This window comes from Archocentrus centrarchus, chromosome 5, assembly GCF_007364275.1.
Source record: "Archocentrus centrarchus isolate MPI-CPG fArcCen1 chromosome 5, fArcCen1, whole genome shotgun sequence".
Taxonomy (NCBI): Eukaryota; Metazoa; Chordata; class Actinopteri; order Cichliformes; family Cichlidae; genus Archocentrus; species Archocentrus centrarchus.
Window position 1 is genome coordinate 17,090,745 of NC_044350.1, and position 21,508 is coordinate 17,112,252.

The 21,508-nt window shown below is 41.2% G+C and overlaps 1 protein-coding gene across 2 annotated transcripts in view; it reads left to right on the plus strand.

Moving 5' to 3' along the window:
* fgd5b (FYVE, RhoGEF and PH domain containing 5b) overlaps window positions 1-21,508 on the plus strand; it is a 31,733-nt gene extending 10,225 nt beyond the window's left edge. Inside the window, exons 3-21 of one of the 2 annotated variants that reach the window (XM_030728461.1) lie at window positions 9,071-9,224; window positions 9,765-9,823; window positions 9,928-9,958; window positions 10,511-10,662; window positions 10,858-11,014; window positions 12,870-12,960; window positions 13,087-13,137; window positions 13,710-13,768; window positions 14,700-14,771; window positions 15,007-15,075; window positions 16,602-16,685; window positions 16,902-16,981; window positions 17,183-17,279; window positions 17,423-17,560; window positions 17,710-17,812; window positions 19,353-19,489; window positions 19,610-19,735; window positions 19,885-20,039; window positions 20,501-21,508. In XM_030728461.1, the coding sequence (XP_030584321.1) occupies window positions 9,071-9,224; window positions 9,765-9,823; window positions 9,928-9,958; window positions 10,511-10,662; window positions 10,858-11,014; window positions 12,870-12,960; window positions 13,087-13,137; window positions 13,710-13,768; window positions 14,700-14,771; window positions 15,007-15,075; window positions 16,602-16,685; window positions 16,902-16,981; window positions 17,183-17,279; window positions 17,423-17,560; window positions 17,710-17,812; window positions 19,353-19,489; window positions 19,610-19,735; window positions 19,885-20,039; window positions 20,501-20,537 (1,852 nt within the window). In that variant the 3' untranslated portion in view covers window positions 20,538-21,508. The remainder of the gene's footprint in view (window positions 1-9,070; window positions 9,225-9,764; window positions 9,824-9,927; window positions 9,959-10,510; window positions 10,663-10,857; window positions 11,015-12,869; window positions 12,961-13,086; window positions 13,138-13,709; window positions 13,769-14,699; window positions 14,772-15,006; window positions 15,076-16,601; window positions 16,686-16,901; window positions 16,982-17,182; window positions 17,280-17,422; window positions 17,561-17,709; window positions 17,813-19,352; window positions 19,490-19,609; window positions 19,736-19,884; window positions 20,040-20,500) is intronic. The other variant, XM_030728462.1, reaches the window with a different exon arrangement.

Below are 21,508 nucleotides of genomic sequence, written 5' to 3' on the forward strand. Positions count from 1 at the left end.
GCTCTTCTATGTTGTGCCATTCGTTTGTGAAGAGGCTGTTTGGTTTCACCAATGTAGAGGTCCGAGCACTCTTCACTGCACTGAACAGCATACACTACATCGCTGATCTTGTGTTTGGCGGGTTTGTCCTTGGGATGAACCAGTTTTTGTCTTAGGGTGTGACTTGGTTTGAAGTATACTGAGATGTCATGCTTGGAGAAAATTCTTCTGAGTTTCTCTGACAAGCCTGACACATATGGGATGACAATGTTGTTCCTCTTGTCCTTCCCATTCTCTGTAGTTTGTGTTTGGCCTTCATTCCTGTGCATCTTAGCTGATTTGATGAAGGCCCAGTTGGGGTAACCGCATGTTTTGAGGGCTTTCTTAATGTGTGTGTGTTCCTTATGCTTCCCTTCTGCCTTAGAGGGAACACTTTCCGCACGGTGTTGTAGGGTCCTGATCACCCCAAGTTTGTGTTCCAGAGGGTGGTGGGAGTCAAAGAGGAGATACTGGTCTGTGTGTGTGGGCTTCCGGTAAACTTCAATGTTGAGGCTTCCATCTTCCTCGATAAGCACCGCACAGTCCAGGAATGGTAACTTGTTATCTCTGGTGTCCTCCCTGGTAAAACGTATGTATTTATCCACTGAGTTAATGTGACGAGTGAAGGCTTCTACTTCTTGGGTTTTGATTTTGACCCAGGTGTCATCTACATATCTGTACCAGTGGCTAGGTGCCTTCCCTTTGAAAGAACCAAGAGCTTTACTTTCCACTTCCTCCATGTAAAGGTTGGCTACAATGGGAGACACTGGGGAGCCCATGGCACATCCATGCTTCTGTCTGTAGAATCCATCATTGTATTTAAAATATGTTGTGGTAAGGCAGAGATCTAAAAGTGCACAAATCTGATCTGGGGTGAAGCTGGTTCTGTTCAGTAAGGAATCGTCTTCCTGTAGTCGTCTTCTGACGGTCTCCACTGCCTCAGTTGTAGGTATGCAAGTGAAAAGTGAAACCACATCAAAGGACACCATGGTTTCATCTGGATCCAGTACAAGATTCTGGACCTTGTTAGTAAAATCTGTAGAGTTTTCAATGTGGTGGGGGGTGATGCCAACAAGCGGTGATAAGATGGTGGCGAGGTGTTTGGAAATGTTGTAGGTGACCGAGTTTATACTGCTAATAATGGGTCGAAGTGGGACTCCTTCTTTGTGGATCTTTGGGAGTCCATAAATGCATGGAGTGGCTTCTCCAGGGTACAGGCGGTAGTAAGTGGGGCGGTCAATGGCTTTTTCCTTTTCAAGTTGTTGCAGGCAGCAAACAACTTTTTTCTTGTAGTTGCTTGTGGGATCACGTCTCAAGACCTCATAAGTATTGTTGTCACTGAGGAGTGTAGTAATTTTGTTGTGGTAATCCGATGAATTCAGCACAACCGTGCACCTCCCCTTGTCGGCTGGCAGTATGGTGATGTTTTGATCCTTGCTTAGGGCTGTGATGGCCTTCTTCTCCTGAATGGTGAGGTTGGATGGAGGAAGTCTTGCACTGGAGAGAGTGGCTGAAACTTTCATCCTGATCTGTTCTGCTACAGGATGAGAAAGTTTGTTATTTCTTATAGCGGATTCTGTTGCTGTGATGAGGTCTACTATAGGAAGCTGTTGTGGGGCTATGGCAAAGTTGAGTCCTTTGGCTAGCACATTTTCTTCTGGTTTGGTGAGGACCCTGTCTGATAGGTTCTTCACCCACTTTCCTTGGTTTCCATTGCTTATCGTGTCGTCCTGTTTATTAACAGATGAATGGTATGCCTTGGTTTGCAGAGTTTGAAATTTACGTAGTTGTCTTTCCTTGCCTTTGATGTGTTGTGCGAGCTGGGCTTTGTCCACAAATGTAGAAACTTCTTCTGCGATGGTGTGAGGTAAGAGTGATGAGAGTTTCTGCTGAGTCTGGTGGATTTTGTTCTGGAGTGCATCTATGGTGAAATGGACCTGTCTTATCCTTTCACTTAAAAGGTGGTTCTGTGCTCTCCATAGAATTTGGTCAGCTCTATGTCCTTTTACTGTGGACCCAAGGTGCAAACTCTTGGGAACCAGTCTGGACTGTCTGCATCTCAAGTTGAAACGAAGGTGGTTCCTGTAGTCCGCTAGCTTTCTTGAGTCCCTTTCATACTCCCGCACCAATTGAAGGGTGTTCCTCCCAAAGTGCAAGGCAATATGTCTGTGTAGATTCTCAGTTATCCAGGTCATAGTAGTCTCTGGAGCTTGAAAAAGGCGACTGGACTTCTTTTTGTTTCTTGAAGACGTTTCACCTCTCATCCGAAAGGCTTCTTCAGTTCTCAACCAAATGGTGGAGAGACCCAGGTATTTAAACCCCTGTGGGCGTAGTCCCCTGGAGGTGGTTATGACCCTCTATTGATCATGTGCTTGAACACATGTGCCCAGGTGTGAAGGGGGCGTGGGTCATATTTAATCAGTGGTTTCAGTTGAAACCAATTTAGGACTCCGCTCTATTGTTTCCTGTGGCCTATTGAGGTCACTGGAACAAAGGTGTGAATGGGGGTTGAGACGTCTGGGAAGGGAGCTCAGGACAGCACTGTAAGCGGGGGAAAGTTGGTGACGTAATCCACCTCCTCTGTTCAATGATGGTTGTTCACAGTGGACATAGATGGCTTCTTTCACTCCTCTTTCAAACCATCTGTTTTCCCTGTCCAAAATGTGGACATTGGCATCCTCAAAAGAGTGCCCTTTTTCCTTCAGATGCAGATGTACTGCTGAATCTTGTCCTGTCGAGGTGGCTCTTCTATGTTGTGCCATTCGTTTGTGAAGAGGCTGTTTGGTTTCACCAATGTAGAGGTCCGAGCACTCTTCACTGCACTGAACAGCATACACTACATCGCTGATCTTGTGTTTGGCGGGTTTGTCCTTGGGATGAACCAGTTTTTGTCTTAGGGTGTGACTTGGTTTGAAGTATACTGAGATGTCATGCTTGGAGAAAATTCTTCTGAGTTTCTCTGACAAGCCTGACACATATGGGATGACAATGTTGTTCCTCTTGTCCTTCCCATTCTCTGTAGTTTGTGTTTGGCCTTCATTCCTGTGCATCTTAGCTGATTTGATGAAGGCCCAGTTGGGGTAACCGCATGTTTTGAGGGCTTTCTTAATGTGTGTGTGTTCCTTATGCTTCCCTTCTGCCTTAGAGGGAACACTTTCCGCACGGTGTTGTAGGGTCCTGATCACCCCAAGTTTGTGTTCCAGAGGGTGGTGGGAGTCAAAGAGGAGATACTGGTCTGTGTGTGTGGGCTTCCGGTAAACTTCAATGTTGAGGCTTCCATCTTCCTCGATAAGCACCGCACAGTCCAGGAATGGTAACTTGTTATCTCTGGTGTCCTCCCTGGTAAAACGTATGTATTTATCCACTGAGTTGATGTGACGAGTGAAGGCTTCTACTTCTTGGGTTTTGATTTTGACCCAGGTGTCATCTACATATCTGTACCAGTGGCTAGGTGCCTTCCCTTTGAAAGAACCAAGAGCTTTACTTTCCACTTCCTCCATGTAAAGGTTGGCTACAATGGGAGACACTGGGGAGCCCATGGCACATCCATGCTTCTGTCTGTCATGCTTCTGTCTGTGTCAGGCTTGTCAGAGAAACTCAGAAGAATTTTCTCCAAGCATGACATCTCAGTATACTTCAAACCAAGTCACACCCTAAGACAAAAACTGGTTCATCCCAAGGACAAACCCGCCAAACACAAGATCAGCGATGTAGTGTATGCTGTTCAGTGCAGTGAAGAGTGCTCGGACCTCTACATTGGTGAAACCAAACAGCCTCTTCACAAACGAATGGCACAACATAGAAGAGCCACCTCGACAGGACAAGATTCAGCAGTACATCTGCATCTGAAGGAAAAAGGGCACTCTTTTGAGGATGCCAATGTCCACATTTTGGACAGGGAAAACAGATGGTTTGAAAGAGGAGTGAAAGAAGCCATCTATGTCCACTGTGAACAACCATCATTGAACAGAGGAGGTGGATTACGTCACCAACTTTCCCCCGCTTACAGTGCTGTCCTGAGCTCCCTTCCCAGACGTCTCAACCCCCATTCACACCTTTGTTCCAGTGACCTCAATAGGCCACAGGAAACAATAGAGCGGAGTCCTAAATTGGTTTCAACTGAAACCACTGATTAAATATGACCCACGCCCCCTTCACACCTGGGCACATGTGTTCAAGCACATGATCAATAGAGGGTCATAACCACCTCCAGGGGACTACGCCCACAGGGGTTTAAATACCTGGGTCTCTCCACCATTTGGTTGAGAACTGAAGAAGCCTTTCGGATGAGAGGTGAAACGTCTTCAAGAAACAAAAAGAAGTCCAGTCGCCTTTTTCAAGCTCCAGAGACTACTATGACCTGGATAACTGAGAATCTACACAGACATATTGCCTTGCACTTTGGGAGGAACACCCTTCAATTGGTGCGGGAGTATGAAAGGGACTCAAGAAAGCTAGCGGACTACAGGAACCACCTTCGTTTCAACTTGAGATGCAGACAGTCCAGACTGGTTCCCAAGAGTTTGCACCTTGGGTCCACAGTAAAAGGACATAGAGCTGACCAAATTCTATGGAGAGCACAGAACCACCTTTTAAGTGAAAGGATAAGACAGGTCCATTTCACCATAGATGCACTCCAGAACAAAATCCACCAGACTCAGCAGAAACTCTCATCACTCTTACCTCACACCATCGCAGAAGAAGTTTCTACATTTGTGGACAAAGCCCAGCTCGCACAACACATCAAAGGCAAGGAAAGACAACTACGTAAATTTCAAACTCTGCAAACCAAGGCATACCATTCATCTGTTAATAAACAGGACGACACGATAAGCAATGGAAACCAAGGAAAGTGGGTGAAGAACCTATCAGACAGGGTCCTCACCAAACCAGAAGAAAATGTGCTAGCCAAAGGACTCAACTTTGCCATAGCCCCACAACAGCTTCCTATAGTAGACCTCATCACAGCAACAGAATCCGCTATAAGAAATAACAAACTTTCTCATCCTGTAGCAGAACAGATCAGGATGAAAGTTTCAGCCACTCTCTCCAGTGCAAGACTTCCTCCATCCAACCTCACCATTCAGGAGAAGAAGGCCATCACAGCCCTAAGCAAGGATCAAAACATCACCATACTGCCAGCCGACAAGGGGAGGTGCACGGTTGTGCTGAATTCATCGGATTACCACAACAAAATTACTACACTCCTCAGTGACAACAATACTTATGAGGTCTTGAGACGTGATCCCACAAGCAACTACAAGAAAAAAGTTGTTTGCTGCCTGCAACAACTTGAAAAGGAAAAAGCCATTGACCGCCCCACTTACTACCGCCTGTACCCTGGAGAAGCCACTCCATGCATTTATGGACTCCCAAAGATCCACAAAGAAGGAGTCCCACTTCGACCCATTATTAGCAGTATAAACTCGGTCACCTACAACATTTCCAAACACCTCGCCACCATCTTATCACCGCTTGTTGGCATCACACCCCACCACATTGAAAACTCTACAGATTTTACTAACAAGGTCCAGAATCTTGTACTGGATCCAGATGAAACCATGGTGTCCTTTGATGTGGTTTCACTTTTCACTTGCATACCTACAACTGAGGCAGTGGAGACCGTCAGAAGACGACTACAGGAAGACGATTCCTTACTGAACAGAACCAGCTTCACCCCAGATCAGATTTGTGCACTTTTAGATCTCTGCCTTACCACAACATATTTTAAATACAATGATGGATTCTACAGACAGAAGCATGGATGTGCCATGGGCTCCCCAGTGTCTCCCATTGTAGCCAACCTTTACATGGAGGAAGTGGAAAGTAAAGCTCTTGGTTCTTTCAAAGGGAAGGCACCTAGCCACTGGTACAGATATGTAGATGACACCTGGGTCAAAATCAAAACCCAAGAAGTAGAAGCCTTCACTCGTCACATTAACTCAGTGGATAAATACATACGTTTTACCAGGGAGGACACCAGAGATAACAAGTTACCATTCCTGGACTGTGCGGTGCTTATCGAGGAAGATGGAAGCCTCAACATTGAAGTTTACCGGAAGCCCACACACACAGACCAGTATCTCCTCTTTGACTCCCACCACCCTCTGGAACACAAACTTGGGGTGATCAGGACCCTACAACACCGTGCGGAAAGTGTTCCCTCTAAGGCAGAAGGGAAGCATAAGGAACACACACACATTAAGAAAGCCCTCAAAACATGCGGTTACCCCAACTGGGCCTTCATCAAATCAGCTAAGATGCACAGGAATGAAGGCCAAACACAAACTACAGAGAATGGGAAGGACAAGAGGAACAACATTGTCATCCCATATGTGTCAGGCTTGTCAGAGAAACTCAGAAGAATTTTCTCCAAGCATGACATCTCAGTATACTTCAAACCAAGTCACACCCTAAGACAAAAACTGGTTCATCCCAAGGACAAACCCGCCAAACACAAGATCAGCGATGTAGTGTATGCTGTTCAGTGCAGTGAAGAGTGCTCGGACCTCTACATTGGTGAAACCAAACAGCCTCTTCACAAACGAATGGCACAACATAGAAGAGCCACCTCGACAGGACAAGATTCAGCAGTACATCTGCATCTGAAGGAAAAAGGGCACTCTTTTGAGGATGCCAATGTCCACATTTTGGACAGGGAAAACAGATGGTTTGAAAGAGGAGTGAAAGAAGCCATCTATGTCCACTGTGAACAACCATCATTGAACAGAGGAGGTGGATTACGTCACCAACTTTCCCCCGCTTACAGTGCTGTCCTGAGCTCCCTTCCCAGACGTCTCAACCCCCATTCACACCTTTGTTCCAGTGACCTCAATAGGCCACAGGAAACAATAGAGCGGAGTCCTAAATTGGTTTCAACTGAAACCACTGATTAAATATGACCCACGCCCCCTTCACACCTGGGCACATGTGTTCAAGCACATGATCAATAGAGGGTCATAACCACCTCCAGGGGACTACGCCCACAGGGGTTTAAATACCTGGGTCTCTCCACCATTTGGTTGAGAACTGAAGAAGCCTTTCGGATGAGAGGTGAAACGTCTTCAAGAAACAAAAAGAAGTCCAGTCGCCTTTTTCAAGCTCCAGAGACTTTTTGAGTTACTGCTGCCTACCTAGCAGCTTGAAGCAGTATGATCTCCTCTGACCTCTGACATTAACAGGGTATTTTCACACAGAGAACTGCTGCTCACTGCATATTTTCTCTTTTTTGGACCATTCTCTGTAAACCCTAGAGATGGCTGTGTGGGAAAATCCCAGTAGATCAGCAGTTTCTGAAATCTCTGAAGGCACCAAAAATTCTGCCATGTTCAAAGTCACTTAAATCATCTTTCTTCCCCATTCTGATGCTCAGTTTGAATTTCAGCAGGTTGTCTTAACCATGTCTGCATGCCTAAATGCACTGAGTTGGTGCCATCTTAAGAAAGAACACGAACTGCACATAATATGACTTTTGTTTATTAATGAAAAAACTATAACAAATGAAAATCTTGTAATAACATTACAAGCTGGTAGGGTTGTTACCCAGCTGTGTGATGAATATTAAACAGCATAAAGCTGTTAAGTGAGTTTAGAATTACTTGCTGTAAGCCAATCAGTGGAGATAGGAGGAACATACTGGTCACAGCCATTACTTTGTTTTTCCTCTGACTAGCAATCTTTAGAGATGTTTGTTGGCAAATGTCTGTGTAGATTCTCAGTCATCCAGGTCATAGTAGTCTCTGGAGCTTGAAATAGGCGACTGGACTTCTTTTTGTTTCTTGAAGACGTTTCACCTCTCATCCGAAAGGCTTCTTCAGTTCTCAACCAAATGGTGGAGAGACCCAGGTATTTAAACCCCTGTGGGCGTAGTCCCCTGGAGGTGGTTATGACCCTCTATTGATCATGTGCGTGAACACATGTGCCCAGGTGTGAAGGGGGCGTGGGTCATATTTAATCAGTGGTTTCAGTTGAAACCAATTTAGGACTCCGCTCCATTGTTTCCTGTGGCCTATTGAGGTCACTGGAACAAAGGTGTGAATGGGGGTTGAGACGTCTGGGAAGGGAGCTCAGGACAGCACTGTAAGAGGGGGAAAGTTGGTGACGTAATCCACCTCCTCTGTTCAATGATGGTTGTTCACAGTGGACATAGATGGCTTCTTTCACTCCTCTTTCAAACCATCTGTTTTCCCTGTCCAAAATGTGAACATTGGCATCCTCAAAAGAGTGCCCTTTTTCCTTCAGATGCAGATGTACTGCTGAATCTTGTCCTGTCGAGGTGGCTCTTCTATGTTGTGCCATTCGTTTGTGAAGAGGCTGTTTGGTTTCACCAATGTAGAGGTCCGAGCACTCTTCACTGCACTGAACAGCATACACTACATCACTGATCTTGTGTTTGGTGGGTTTGTCCTTGGGATGAACCAGTTTTTGTCTTAGGGTGTGACTTGGTTTGAAGTATACTGAGATGTCATGCTTGGAGAAAAAAATTTGTTGGCAAATGTTTTCTTTAAGCGTTAGCAGGGTTAGCGCTTTGTGCTTGTATATAGTAATTGTGTTAATGCACTAAACTTCTACTAGCTACATCTACATATAATCTCTCAGGTTCTGGACTATTGTCCGCCTAAATAATACCCCAAAGCAACTCATTTTAGTCACTTAAACTGAGACCTGTGACAAAAGACTTGAAACGTAAGTCACCTTATCCTTATTACCAGGCCAGACTGGGATTTGAAAATAATTTTGCTTTCAACAAATCAAAACTGTAAATTAGACAGAATAGTTATGAGGCTGTTACATCAGTGTTATGAGCCAGAAAACAAATGAGATACAGCCTCATAAAAATGAACCAATAACAGGGATGCTGTAAAACCTGTTTTTAAAATTCTCAGCTCCCATTTTTACCATATTTGATGCAGCTGAAATGAATAAAGTGCCACACCAATTTTAGTCATTATTATTATGAATGCACACATATTGTGTAGCATTTTTTGAAGTGTATATGCAGCATGTTGCATTGTTTAATGCCAGATACCCTTCTTTTTTTTTATTTCCACAGTGCCTATACAGAAGCCTACAATGTGTGTTTGATGGCCGTTGGTCCACAGGTTAGTGCAGTGGGTGAAGATGGGGGAAAGACGGTGGGCGACGAAGACCAAGGACGCACCTCTGAGGAGGAAGAGGGAGGGACAGAAAACAACTATGACAGACAGGTTGGCTTCCTTAAGTGCAGGTTAAGAGTAGGGGAAGAAAAAAACATTTTTATATGCATAACAGTAGATTTCCACATCAAAATGTTAAATATCTTGTCCATAACATATTTAGATTTGTCATGAGTAACTCCCCATTCTTTAAGCCTTGTCTTCATTTACTCTTAATTAAAAAATCCTCCATCCTTAAAAAGAAAACTTAATTAGTTTGGTGTTATTACATCATTTTTACAGAGTAGGTGTCACTTTTCCTCCAAAGGGCTGGTAGAAATGAAGATATATTGTAAAAAGAGAGTAGAATAAAACAAAGTAAACTGTTTTTTCACCTTGGCCAATTGCAAAAATGCCCTCCAGTGCCAACATTTTAATGCAGGTTAATGGAGGTTAATGGGCTACTACAAGGCTGTCCTCATTATTTAGAATTTGATTGCTGCTTGGAGATGATGCTGAGTGGTAAGCCGGCTATATTTGAACCTGTGCCAGATTGCTTTCCTTTCTCCTAATGTTAGGCTTATTTCAAGTAAATAATATGATTGTTTACAGCCTGATGGTCGATCCAGGGCCTTTTACATCGTGAAAGAGCTGGTGGAGTCAGAAAGATTGTAAGTTATGAACATCTACTGTTTCTTATTAAACATATCTGCCAAAAATATTCTGGTTCCCATTACTATCCTGTTGAATTTTGGTTTTATTTATCTACCCACAGACATGTAAAAGCCCTCAAGGTGCTCCAGGAAGTGAGTGAAGTATATATATCGTTTGTCAATTAACCCACCCACTCTACAGCTCATGTGTGCATGCATCATGTATTCAGATATTCAGTATGGATGACAGTTATAAGTTAATCATCACTTCAGCTCAGCTTTATGTTTGATACCTTTATTCCTCTGTCTGCTTTGCTATCTGTTCTGACTACAGTTACTCATTCACAAGCTCATTTTCGCCACAGTCATTCAGTGCAGGCTCAGTTTCTTCTGTTGTCCTCTTTGTACTTCCACTGAAACAGTGCAGAGCACCTCAGCTGTGATAATGAAACAGGAGCAAACCCTGCTTTTTCATTTTGCTTCCCGCTATAGTATGGGGCATAACCAGTGACCTAAACCACGAGATGATGAAATTCCTTGATATAATGGCTCATGCACTCCCTGCTGTTGGAGATTATCAGTTATGCTATGGTGAAGAAAGGGATGGATAGCTGGAGACTAAATGCTTTAGGGGAAACTGGAAGTAATATTGTAACATAAACCACTGCATAAAAATTAATTCCTCCACACTCATCCATGTGCCAGGACTTTCGGGAGGCAGTTCGGTCAACAGTAGGAGATCAAGGGGAACCTGTGTTGGACGATGAGAGACTTCGAGAGATTCTTAATGAGCTTCCTGATGTTTACACCCTGCACTGCACAATCCTTACTGAGCTGGAGAATCGAATCCAATGCTGGTGGGATATCATATTTTACTGTTAAACAAGAAATACTCCAATACACACACCCATGAAAACACATCATGCTATAAAAAAAAAAGACAATCCTTTCCACTCTCTTTTTTGCTCCTCAATTTTGCTGCTCAGAAAGCAATCTAAGGAGCGGCACTCAGTGCTTCTCTGTCCTCCTCTGACCTCTGTTTCTTCATGCAGGGAGGATGGTCAAAGGATTGCAGACATATTCCTGAGCAGGAAAGCAGAGTTTTTGGTCTTCACCACCTACATTGGCCACTACGATCGGAGCATGAGTTTACTGGAGGACAGCTGCCGAATGGCACCTGCTTTTGCTGCCATTGTTCAACAGTTTGAGGTCAGACCTATGAGAGGCTCTTTTTGTTGACATGTAAACAACTAAATCTCAGTACAGCTCTCTCGTGAAAGGCAACTCCGCATTTAAAATAGTATCTTTTCAATATTCAATTCAAATGAATAGATGTTTTTGAGAACCAAATGGCCTATGATGTGCTTGATGGAAAGCACACAGCTATGATTGCATTTGCTTACCACAAGACATTATTTTGTAAAGGATTTTTGTCAAGTAGTAAACTTATTCTAATGTTCAAATATTGATAAAAGGACATATGTGCACATACGTTGTATTTGAAACTTTCAGAGGAAGTCTAGCTGGAAACTCTCCCTCTCACTTCTCATGTTTTCCTCCTCTATCCCTATTCTTTCTATATCCATTTTATGATACTATTCATCATCTGCAAAGTTCAGTGTGTGTGTGTGTGTGTGTGTGTGTGTGTGTGTGTGTGTGTTTTGAAAGAGGGAGACTGAAAAGCCTTTAGTAGAGAGAAGTCATCATTTTATCTAAAGCAGCAGCTACATTAATCTCGGCAGCTAAAAAAAGAAGCAGTCATGGAACCCAAAGGACAAATAAAGACATTAAGAACCTTTCAGAACGACAATTTAATCACCAAATCTTTCTTAAAATTTATGTAGATTGCATTTACCGATGGCTTGTTGAACTTTTCACAAGGCAGACAACAATTAATTAACAACTAATTATAACTCCAAGGTGAGGAGCTCTAATTAGCCTCAGTCAAACAAGCAGATACAAGAGTGTGCTTTTCTAACCAGTGAGCATCAGATGTGGATAGGCAAGCCTTTAAGTTGATAAGTTTAAAGTATGAAAAATATAAATGGAATATAGTGATATATCTAACAAAAAAAAAAGATTACATGCATTTCTTAAATATCTACAGTTTCTCCAGCCAACAGCTGATTCCAGTGCAGGCATTGGTCAGTCTTAAGTTTGTTCTTGCTGTTTTTTTTCTCCTCAGGGTTTGGTTGCACAAAGTATTATGTTTGTTAATAACATCAGTTAATTGTAGATGAACATCAAGTGGCACAGCGTACGTGTGCTTTATTTATAGACAGAGGAATTTTCAATATTTTCCATCCATTTTACAGACCACTAAGGACAGGAGTTGGCAGTAAAGCTTTGCAGCGCTGGGCAGTTTTCTCTGTCTAATTTAAGAGCACCTGTGTTTAAAAGTCCTTAGATTCTACTAAGCGCTCGTGCATTTATGCCAACGCAGTGAACTTCTTTGTCTACCCTTTAAAATGAGAGACTGCTGACAAATAGTTTTTTTCATGCTATGAATTAAAAAACTGAGAAAGCACAGGTTTATCACAAAAATACTGCGGCACATTACACATTCCATTACCTTTATTTACTAGAGAAACACTTAAACCATAATCACTACTTGCTCAACCCCATCTCTAACCTTAACACTGAACTGAGTCTTTCTATTAACAAATAGAGATTTGCATTTTTGTAGCTATTAGCAAGGTGGGTTCCACAAAGTGTCTGTGTGAAATAATTTATGTCTCCAAAACATGATTGATACAAGTTCAGGCACACACAGACACTTACAAACTGCTGTGCTGACAGGCAGTTTGGGTTATTGGCTGTTGTTCACACTTAAAATATGACTGTTGTTTCTCCTCAAAGCCCCCGCGGGGTTGTATAATTTGTGTGTCGATACAGCTTTCCTATTTTTTTTTTTTTTTGCTGCAGTTTTTCACAGTTTCATTCCTTGCCTCTTTTAACCAGTCTGACATATTGTTTGACTTAGGCTCATGTGAATTTCTGCCACAAATAAGGCCTTAATCTGCAGCTACGATTAATGGAAATAATGAATATGTATTTGTCTCAGGAGAAAAATACAGCTGGGGAAAAGGTTTCCTTCAAACATCAGCTCCTGCGGGTCATCGTGCGTGTGGCTCAGTATCGCATGCTCCTTACTGGTGAGTCGAGCATAAAAGCCAAGATTTAATTAAATCACTACAAAGTAGCCCTAAATAAATATTTCACTCATCATTGTTGCCTGGTTTACTTTCTGGAGGCTTTCATATCTTTCCCTCCTCTTGCAGATTACCTGAACAATCTCTCTCCAGATTCTAAGGAATATGAAGACACTCAGGGTACAGTAAACATGTTACAAGAGCAGGCAGCAGTCTGCATAGCTACAATGTTCACACTCAATCCTACTCACAGGAGAGCCTTACTGGCCTCTATTTATGGCTGTATGTTTAGAAAGAATTTATTTGTGCTCATTTGGCATGTAGAAATGGCCATGAGAGAGCCAATTTAGATTTCTTTGTTTTTTAGTGGTAACACATTGGGGAGTCATCCAAAGTATTTTCTGCCCGAAGACTGTAATGTGTAATTCATGAGATGGCACGTTGAAGCAACATTATCTCTCACTGTATCTCCGATAAGGGAGCCACCTAGTCCAAACATGCAGACGCATCCAGACTTCTGACTTAATCACTTTGCACACAGAAGCAAGGAAAAAAAAAAAAGAAACACCTCATCAGTTGTGAATGATTAATGTGACTGTGGTTAAATGAAATTATTTCAATTCAGTTTGATTTATGCAATGCCAAATCGCAACATAAGTAACTCCTTAACTTCATGTTGCTACAGAGAGAAACCAAACAATCCTCACTGACGTCTCTACCCTGATCCCTCTGTCTGTGTTTGTCTTACTCAGCTGCCGTAGCAATCATGTCTGACATCGCAGATCAGGTGAATGACAGCCTAAAACATGGGGTAAGGGTTACATGTTAATTCTTGAACACACACACACACACACACACACACACACACACACACACACACACACACACACACACACACACACACACACACACACACACACACACACAACATGTTTGCTAGGATGCAGAGATACACTTACTACTTACTAAAAACATGAACATTAAAACACAAATGCAAAATTCATGCAGCAGTACAATCAACGATACTGGTTTATAGAACTACTTGAGATGGAAAGTTAACTGCTCCGTTATTAATGGTGCCACTTTTCAATGTGCACATTTCTCCTCTTTCTCATTTTAGGATATAAACAAAAATCATACAATCCTTTCTTAAGGCACTGAAGATATCTATAGAACCACACTAAACTAAAGCATAGTTGGTGGTTCCCAACCTTTCTAGACTGTGAACCCTTAAAACACATCAGATTTTCATCCAGAAGCAAATAAGCAAAAATTTCTGGAAATCCTGAAAGAATTAAACAAAACAAACAACTGTTGGATGTATTAACTGGAAATTTGGCACACTGTTACCTGCTTTTGAAAACTTTAGCTGCGCACTAAGAGTGAAATCTTAAAACGAACATTCAATGTCAGAAGCTTCTTATTATGCTGAAGTTTGCATTTAGATCAAAGCCCAACTGTGCCAGCGTAAAGACTCAGATCAGCATTTATTGCAGACTTTAGTACATTTGTAGTTAAAGTCACGCACCAAATACTGACATTTCTGAATAAGCATGTACTGAAGTGAAAACTTTATGGTATGTTTGTTTGATTTAAGAGATAACTCCTCTCTGGAGTCAGTCAAAATAAAAAAATAATCTTGATGTTGTCAGGAAAATGATGGTACCGCTCTTTTATCCTTCCCCCTCTTATTTTGGCTTCTCTCCTCTCTCCTTTTCTTTCTGTGTCTCTTTGTGTCTCAGGAGAACTTGTTGCGTCTGGTCAACATAGAGTACAGTGTTCATGGCCAGCGGGACCTGCTTCAACCTGGCAGGGTATGTGTCTGATAACAGTATTGTTTCTGCTTAAAGCTTGCCAGCCCACCCTGTCTGCACTGCACCACTCCTTGCTGCCCTTTACACAATCATTCAGCTGGGAATCCCCACATCGCCTGGTCTAAAATAACATTAATTACTGCAGATGCCCTGTTTGTGTCAGGATCAGATGAGTTGTGAAATGCTCACTTTGATTAAATCTTGTTTATGTGTTTTTTGTTTTTTTAACCATCAGATTTTTGTGAAGGAGGGCACCCTGATGAAGGTCAGCAGGAAGAGTCGACAGCCCCGCCATCTGTTTTTGGTAAATCTGTTTCCTGTTTGAAGTTTATTGGTACAAAGACTCAGTGTCTTATTATATTGACATTGTCTTATATAATTTAAGATCATTTACTTTAGAATGTGATTTTCTTATTTCTAATAAAGGTGTACAATGTAGAGTGAGGCATTTTCTGTCCGGTCTATTTCTATGTCCAGACTGAGCTATTAAGAGCAGAGTTTCCTGACAGGATGTTTCTGAATGCTGGCTTCCTGAGCCAGTTCTTTACTGACAGCACAGGGAAGGTCAACAAGAGCTCCTTAAAAACTGTGAGATCCATGTAGAGCTTTGCAAGGCTAATTGTGTTAGGTAAATATTGGACTAACATGCCTTCAATTGAGCCTTATTAAGCTGATGCGATAAGATGATAAAGGAGGGAAGAAAAATGTAATTGATGAAGTTGTAAGCATAAACTTAGTAACAATATAATGCACCATCTCTCAGTTTATTTAAGATTTAGTTTGAAAAATCAATACATAGGTATAAAATATAAAATACTGTAATCGAGAGAGTTTGGGAAATTAAACGCCTTCACAAATTATCCATAGAGCATGACTGAGGCGGATTATTTTTCCCTCCTGTGGTGTTTTTGAAATTTGTGGTCTGAGCTCGACACTAAAAATGCTCGTAAATGTCTCTACTGGAGGAATATTGATAATCATCACAGCATAACTTTTATTTTCCAGGCTTATTGGCATTAATGTTGGGGAGAGCATAATAAAACAAGACTGCAGGAGCTGGCAGTTTCCTTAAAGAAGGTACTAAAATGCAGAGGGACAGTAAATAAAATTATGTACTGGAAAAATAATAAAGACTTTAATGATGCAATTTGACACCGACTTTGATATCTATGGTCTCAAGTATCTCACATATGTATAATCATAAACATTTATAGGTAAGAGTTCTAAATTCATAGATCCCCTGCAGACACATTTTAATACATGTGCGTGAAATAATAACCCGGCTGTCTTTCATTGGTTGTCTCACAGCTTTACTCCTGGATTTCGTCAGTGAAAAATATCTGTTATTTCAAACTGCAGGATATTGTCTATGCAAACTATAGTGTTTTCATTCACGCTCAAACAGCCAGGTGAAGTGACATTAGACAAATCTATATAGAGGGTGACTCTGCAATGTATTTAACATTTTTTGGCATAAATTACCCAGTTAGGTATCTGTTCCTCATGAAGTGAAATGTCATTATTGGTTTCTTTCAGAAGGGGGTTTGATTGTGTTTGCATGCATGCATATATTGTGACTATTTTTTTTTTTTACTTTGTACTGCAAACTGCTGAAAATGAAAATGGGAAAAAAAATGCAGTCTGTTTTTTCCATGAGAGCATGGTGGTCAAGTTTTGCACTAGCCTAGAGTGACACCTACTGGAGAAAAGCTGCACATACACAAATAATGAAATCTGGTCAGGTGACTATTTTATCTATTGAAGTTTATGCTTCTAACAAAGCCTTTTATCTTCATTTACTAAATATATGTTGTGTCTGTCTGTTGTCAGATGAACGATGTGCTTCTTTACACCTACCCTCAGCAGGATGGGAAATATAGACTGAAAAACACTTTGCCACTCACTGGGCTGAAGGTCAGAGTCTTAAGATTTGTGTCAATAATCTTAATGATTTCTAAAAGTGATTTTCCTTCAAAATCCTCAGGAATGATTGTGTATTTAAAACTTTCTCCAGCATATATACAAGCTACAGCCATAAACGTATTAAATAACACGTGGATATTTCAAGATTGTGCATGTTTGATTTTGGTGTGCTTTTTCTTGGATGTCTGATTTTGAATGATTGCTCAGGTCAGTAAACCCATTATTGAAAATGTCCAAAATGCACTGAGGATAGAGGCAACAGACATCTCCATCACTTTGTCTGCAAGGTGGGTCACAATATACTGCGTCCTCTTAAAATGATGGATATCATCTGTGGTACTGATGGGAAAAAAAGGAAAAAAGATTTCACTAATACAGAAGTTTAAAATCTTTGAAACCACAAAGATGAAAGTAGTTACCATTACATTTGGTGTTCAGTGGAACTGAAACAGATAACGTATGTGTATGTTTTTGTTTTTTTTTTGTAGTTCCTTTCTTGAAAGAGAGGACTGGTTTTACACTCTTAACCGCACTGTGACTGAGCATATGAGAGGCTCTGTGATGTTCAACAGCTGCTCTGGAGAGGTGAGCAAACCCTGCTTCAAAACAGGCGATTCATGTTGAATCATCTGTGTTAATACTTGAGTGATATATCTTCAGTCATGCTTAAACGTACCAACCACAATGAGACTGATATAGCTCTGTGTGTTTTTATGCGTGCGTCGCAGGCCAGAGATCGCCTTCGGCTGTCTCTAGGAGAAAAAGCTCCTACACTTGTTCCTGTCTCGCAAGTGATGATGTGCATGAACTGCACCTCGGATTTCAGTCTCACTCTTCGCAGACACCACTGCCATGGCTGTGGAAGAGTGAGTCACATACAAATAAAACACTGTGCTCTAAAATGGTTTCAAATCTACTGTTGAGACAGGATGCTACAAACTGTAGCTTTCACCAGTGATAAGAATTGTTAGAGTTTGTCTTAATGCGCTTTATTGTTCCTTCATATATGTCACAGATTGTTTGTCGGAGCTGCTCCAGGAACAGATACCCACTGAAATACATGAAGGATCGCATGGCAAAAGTGTGTGATCACTGTTACAATGAGCTGAAGAAGAGAGGTGAGAAAAAATGTGCCCAAATACACTTGAATATCCTATATCTTCACCTGTATATGCAGGTACCTCTGATTAGTTAACTTTATGCCCAGGTTGAGTGCTCTGCTTAACTGGAATCAAACAGTGCTGGCAGATTAAAATATTTGCTTTAAAAAATGTAGAATACTGCACAATAGTCTTGAGTCACCCCTCATTTCTTTATATTTTGCAAAATGTGAAATAGGTGCTGTGATTTATTGCAAAAATACATGGAAATACAGTATATGAAGGAAAAACAGAATCTAATTCAATGAATATTTGGCATGACCACCTTTATTCTTCAGCACAGCCTGAACTCTCTGAGGCAGCTTTCTTGTCATTTCCTTAAGCAGTCCTCAGGAATAGTTCTCCAGGCTTCCTGAAGGACAGTCAAAGCTCTTCCTTCGATGTTGGCTGCCTTTTGTTCTGTTCTCTGTCAAGATGATCCCACACTGCTTCAATATTGTTAAGGTCCGGGCTCAGGAGAGGCCGATCAATGACTGATAGTGTTCCACTGTGTATTTTTCTATCCAGGAATGCTTTTACTGCATTGGCAGTGTGTTTGGGATCATTTTCATGCTGAAAAATTACGCCAATCAGATGCTTTCCAGATAGTATCTGATGGCACTTTTCTATAATCATAATTCCATCAACTTTGACAAGATGGACACCCCTGCCTCATGCAGCCCCAAACCATGACAGAGCCTCCACCGTGTTTTACAGATGACTGTACACACTCACTTTTGTACCTCTCTCCTAACCTCCTCTGTACATACTGACGACAATTTGAACCAAATATTTGTTAAACTTTGTTGACTTTGGCATTTTTCATAGATTAAACTAAAGAAATGGGAACACATTGTGTTTCTGACAGTCTGCTAGTAACAAAGTGCCTAAAGATACAATTTAAAATTGATTCTTTACTGTCTGTTATGTATAGACACAACACTGGTTCATCCCTTGAGTTAGGTGCCCTTTTTAATGCTTGAATGATTCATAGGTGTTAAGTAGCTTAAAAAACAAACATTCCTCTGAAAATGGTCCAGTACAAGGACTGGACTGAAAATGAGTGAAAAAGCGGCCAATGTCCAAAGAAAAACTATGAAAGACCTTCAGAAAGACAGGAGAAATATTGCTCTGGATCCCTGGAAAGACATGAGGGGTGGCTCAAGACTTTTGCAGAGTGCTGTATATTCAGAAAAGACAGAAAGTTGTACATTTGGAAAATAAGCAAAATAAAAGAAGAAAGTCATGGGCTGCTATTACTTATGTACAGCAGCTTTATCAATGTCATTTGCACCACAGTTACCTTTTACAGGTAAGTGGTCAGTACTGGATATGGATAATGCTCTAGACAAAAAAAATAACTGTACTTGTGTTATCACTACATTAACATGAATTCAGTCTTGTTACACTACAGTTTCATTGTTACACATGCACATCCTCATAGTCATAACTGCGAGTTTTCATTTTGTTGGGTTATAGTTTAGCAGCTGTCCTTCTAGAGTGTGCGATCTCTCCACAGGTGGAGACGTGGCTGCGCTGTCAGGGCAGAGTAGCCCTCGGTCAAATCGTTCCAGTCGCCCGCTCTCCACTGTCTTCCAAAACATTCATCCTCCCAATATTTGGAGACACCGGAAAGGTACTGCATCCTTCACACAGGTAAATTCAGCATGTGTCTTACTTTATTACACAGTCAATGCATTATGAAGATTAATGAATCACTGATCATGTGGTGACAGCTATGCCATTTTCGTAAGTAAAACTGCCACTGTTACACAGGTGACAGTGTCAGAGGAGGGCTCAATCAGCGGCAGTCTACAGCGGAGCAAGAAGAGCAAAAAGAACTGGAAGAGACTGTGGTTTCTCCTAAAAGACAAGGTGCTTTACACCTACCGAGCCCAAGAGGTGAGGGGAAACATGTGCTCCCCTTTAACCTAAACCGCACATATTTACACTTAAACAGAGACCACGTCAGGAAGGGATAATACTTAGTAATAAAAGGTTGTGTGTTATTTTACCATTTTAGTTTCTCCTGTTGAATTTTCTGTCTGCAGGAGAAGGTGGCATCAGAGAGTTTACCTCTGTTGGGCTTCACAGTGAAGCTGCCTGACAAGCAGGGGAGAGATGAGGAGGCCAACGTCTTCCAGCTGTACCACAAAAACACTTTGTATTACGCTTTTAAAGCTGAAGATAATTACACAGCCCAGAGGTGAGAAGCACTTTTACCTGATAGCCAATCATAAAATGCAAGGAGGCTTAGAGCTATTAGCCTGACTCTAGTTTGAAACACAACAAGCGACTTGATCTTGGGAACTCACAATGTCTTTGCCAGTAAAAACAACTGAATAATTGCTTGTCATTGATGGGTTGTTGCTTTCTGGGACAAATACTTAGGCAACATTACTCACTGGATTTTTTCCCTTGACCCACAGATGACCATCTACAGTAGTCCTTCAGCTGAATTTAAATGTGAATAGCACCAAATTTGGGGATTATCCTCTCTGTCTCTTGAAGGGCTGTTTTTTTTTTTTTTTTGTTTGTTTGTTTTTAAACAGAAACAGAAAAGCTACCGTTCTTGGCCAACATAGAGTAATATTAAAAAAAAATTTGATTTTAGGTGTTGCAGACTAAAATGACTCGTTTGTGATCTAAAATCTTCTTCTTGTGCAGATGGGCAGACGCCATGGAGGAAGCCACAGTTTTATAGAATCAGCTGAAAGAAAATTCTTCTGCCCTCAAAAACTACTGACTGTGAAACCACAGTGAAAAGAAACAAACACTGTTTTATCACTGTAGGTCTACAAGTTATAACTTGCCAGCTGGACTAAAGAAAAGAAGACACTGTGTTCTTTGAGAAGGGACATGATCACCTACTTTTGGCAACCTCCAAGTGTCCCCTGCCTGCTGGTACAGCAGGTGTGATGCTGAGAACCACGAGAGGCGTTGGCCCAGATACCTGACAGTGTAGAACATTACACTGATGTGACCTGTATTTCCCCCAGCAGCTGATCAGCATAATTTCTTCAAATGTTATGAGTTATTTTCAAGTTTTATTATTAAACAATATTTTAGAGATGTTGAATATTTAACAAGAAGCTGAAAAAATAATTACATTTATCAGCTTAACCCAGAATGGCCTCATCTTTAGTTAAACATGCATTATTTATGCCTTAATTTCAACATACGTTCTTGCGCTGGATCTCCATAAATATGCTCTGAAGCACAGGCTGCATCAAATAAGGACTAAGTTTATATGTATAATAGCATCTATTGCTTTGCTACGTACTGTATTGTTGAGATGTTCTTGAAAGTGAAACAGTCGTTTCTATACCTTTTGCACTGATATGGAAAAAAGAAAAAGAAATTAGTGTACAAATGAGTCTACATTCATTATTGGGACCAAAAGGTTCAGCTACTGTAATTAATGTACTAGCTATTGGGGAAATGTGGAGAAGTATGGCTTTAATATTTTAAATTCCCTATTATAAGTTTAATAAAAATCCATGTTTGTATAAAGACTTGTTGAGCTGGCACAGATCTGCTGACATGGACTAAAACATGAATTATTGATTACAATGATCTCCATAATAAGTGTTTTGGACTTTTTACTGTACTAAATGATTTATTATGTTTATTTACAAGACAGTAATTTTAAAACAAACTAAAAGATGCTATAAT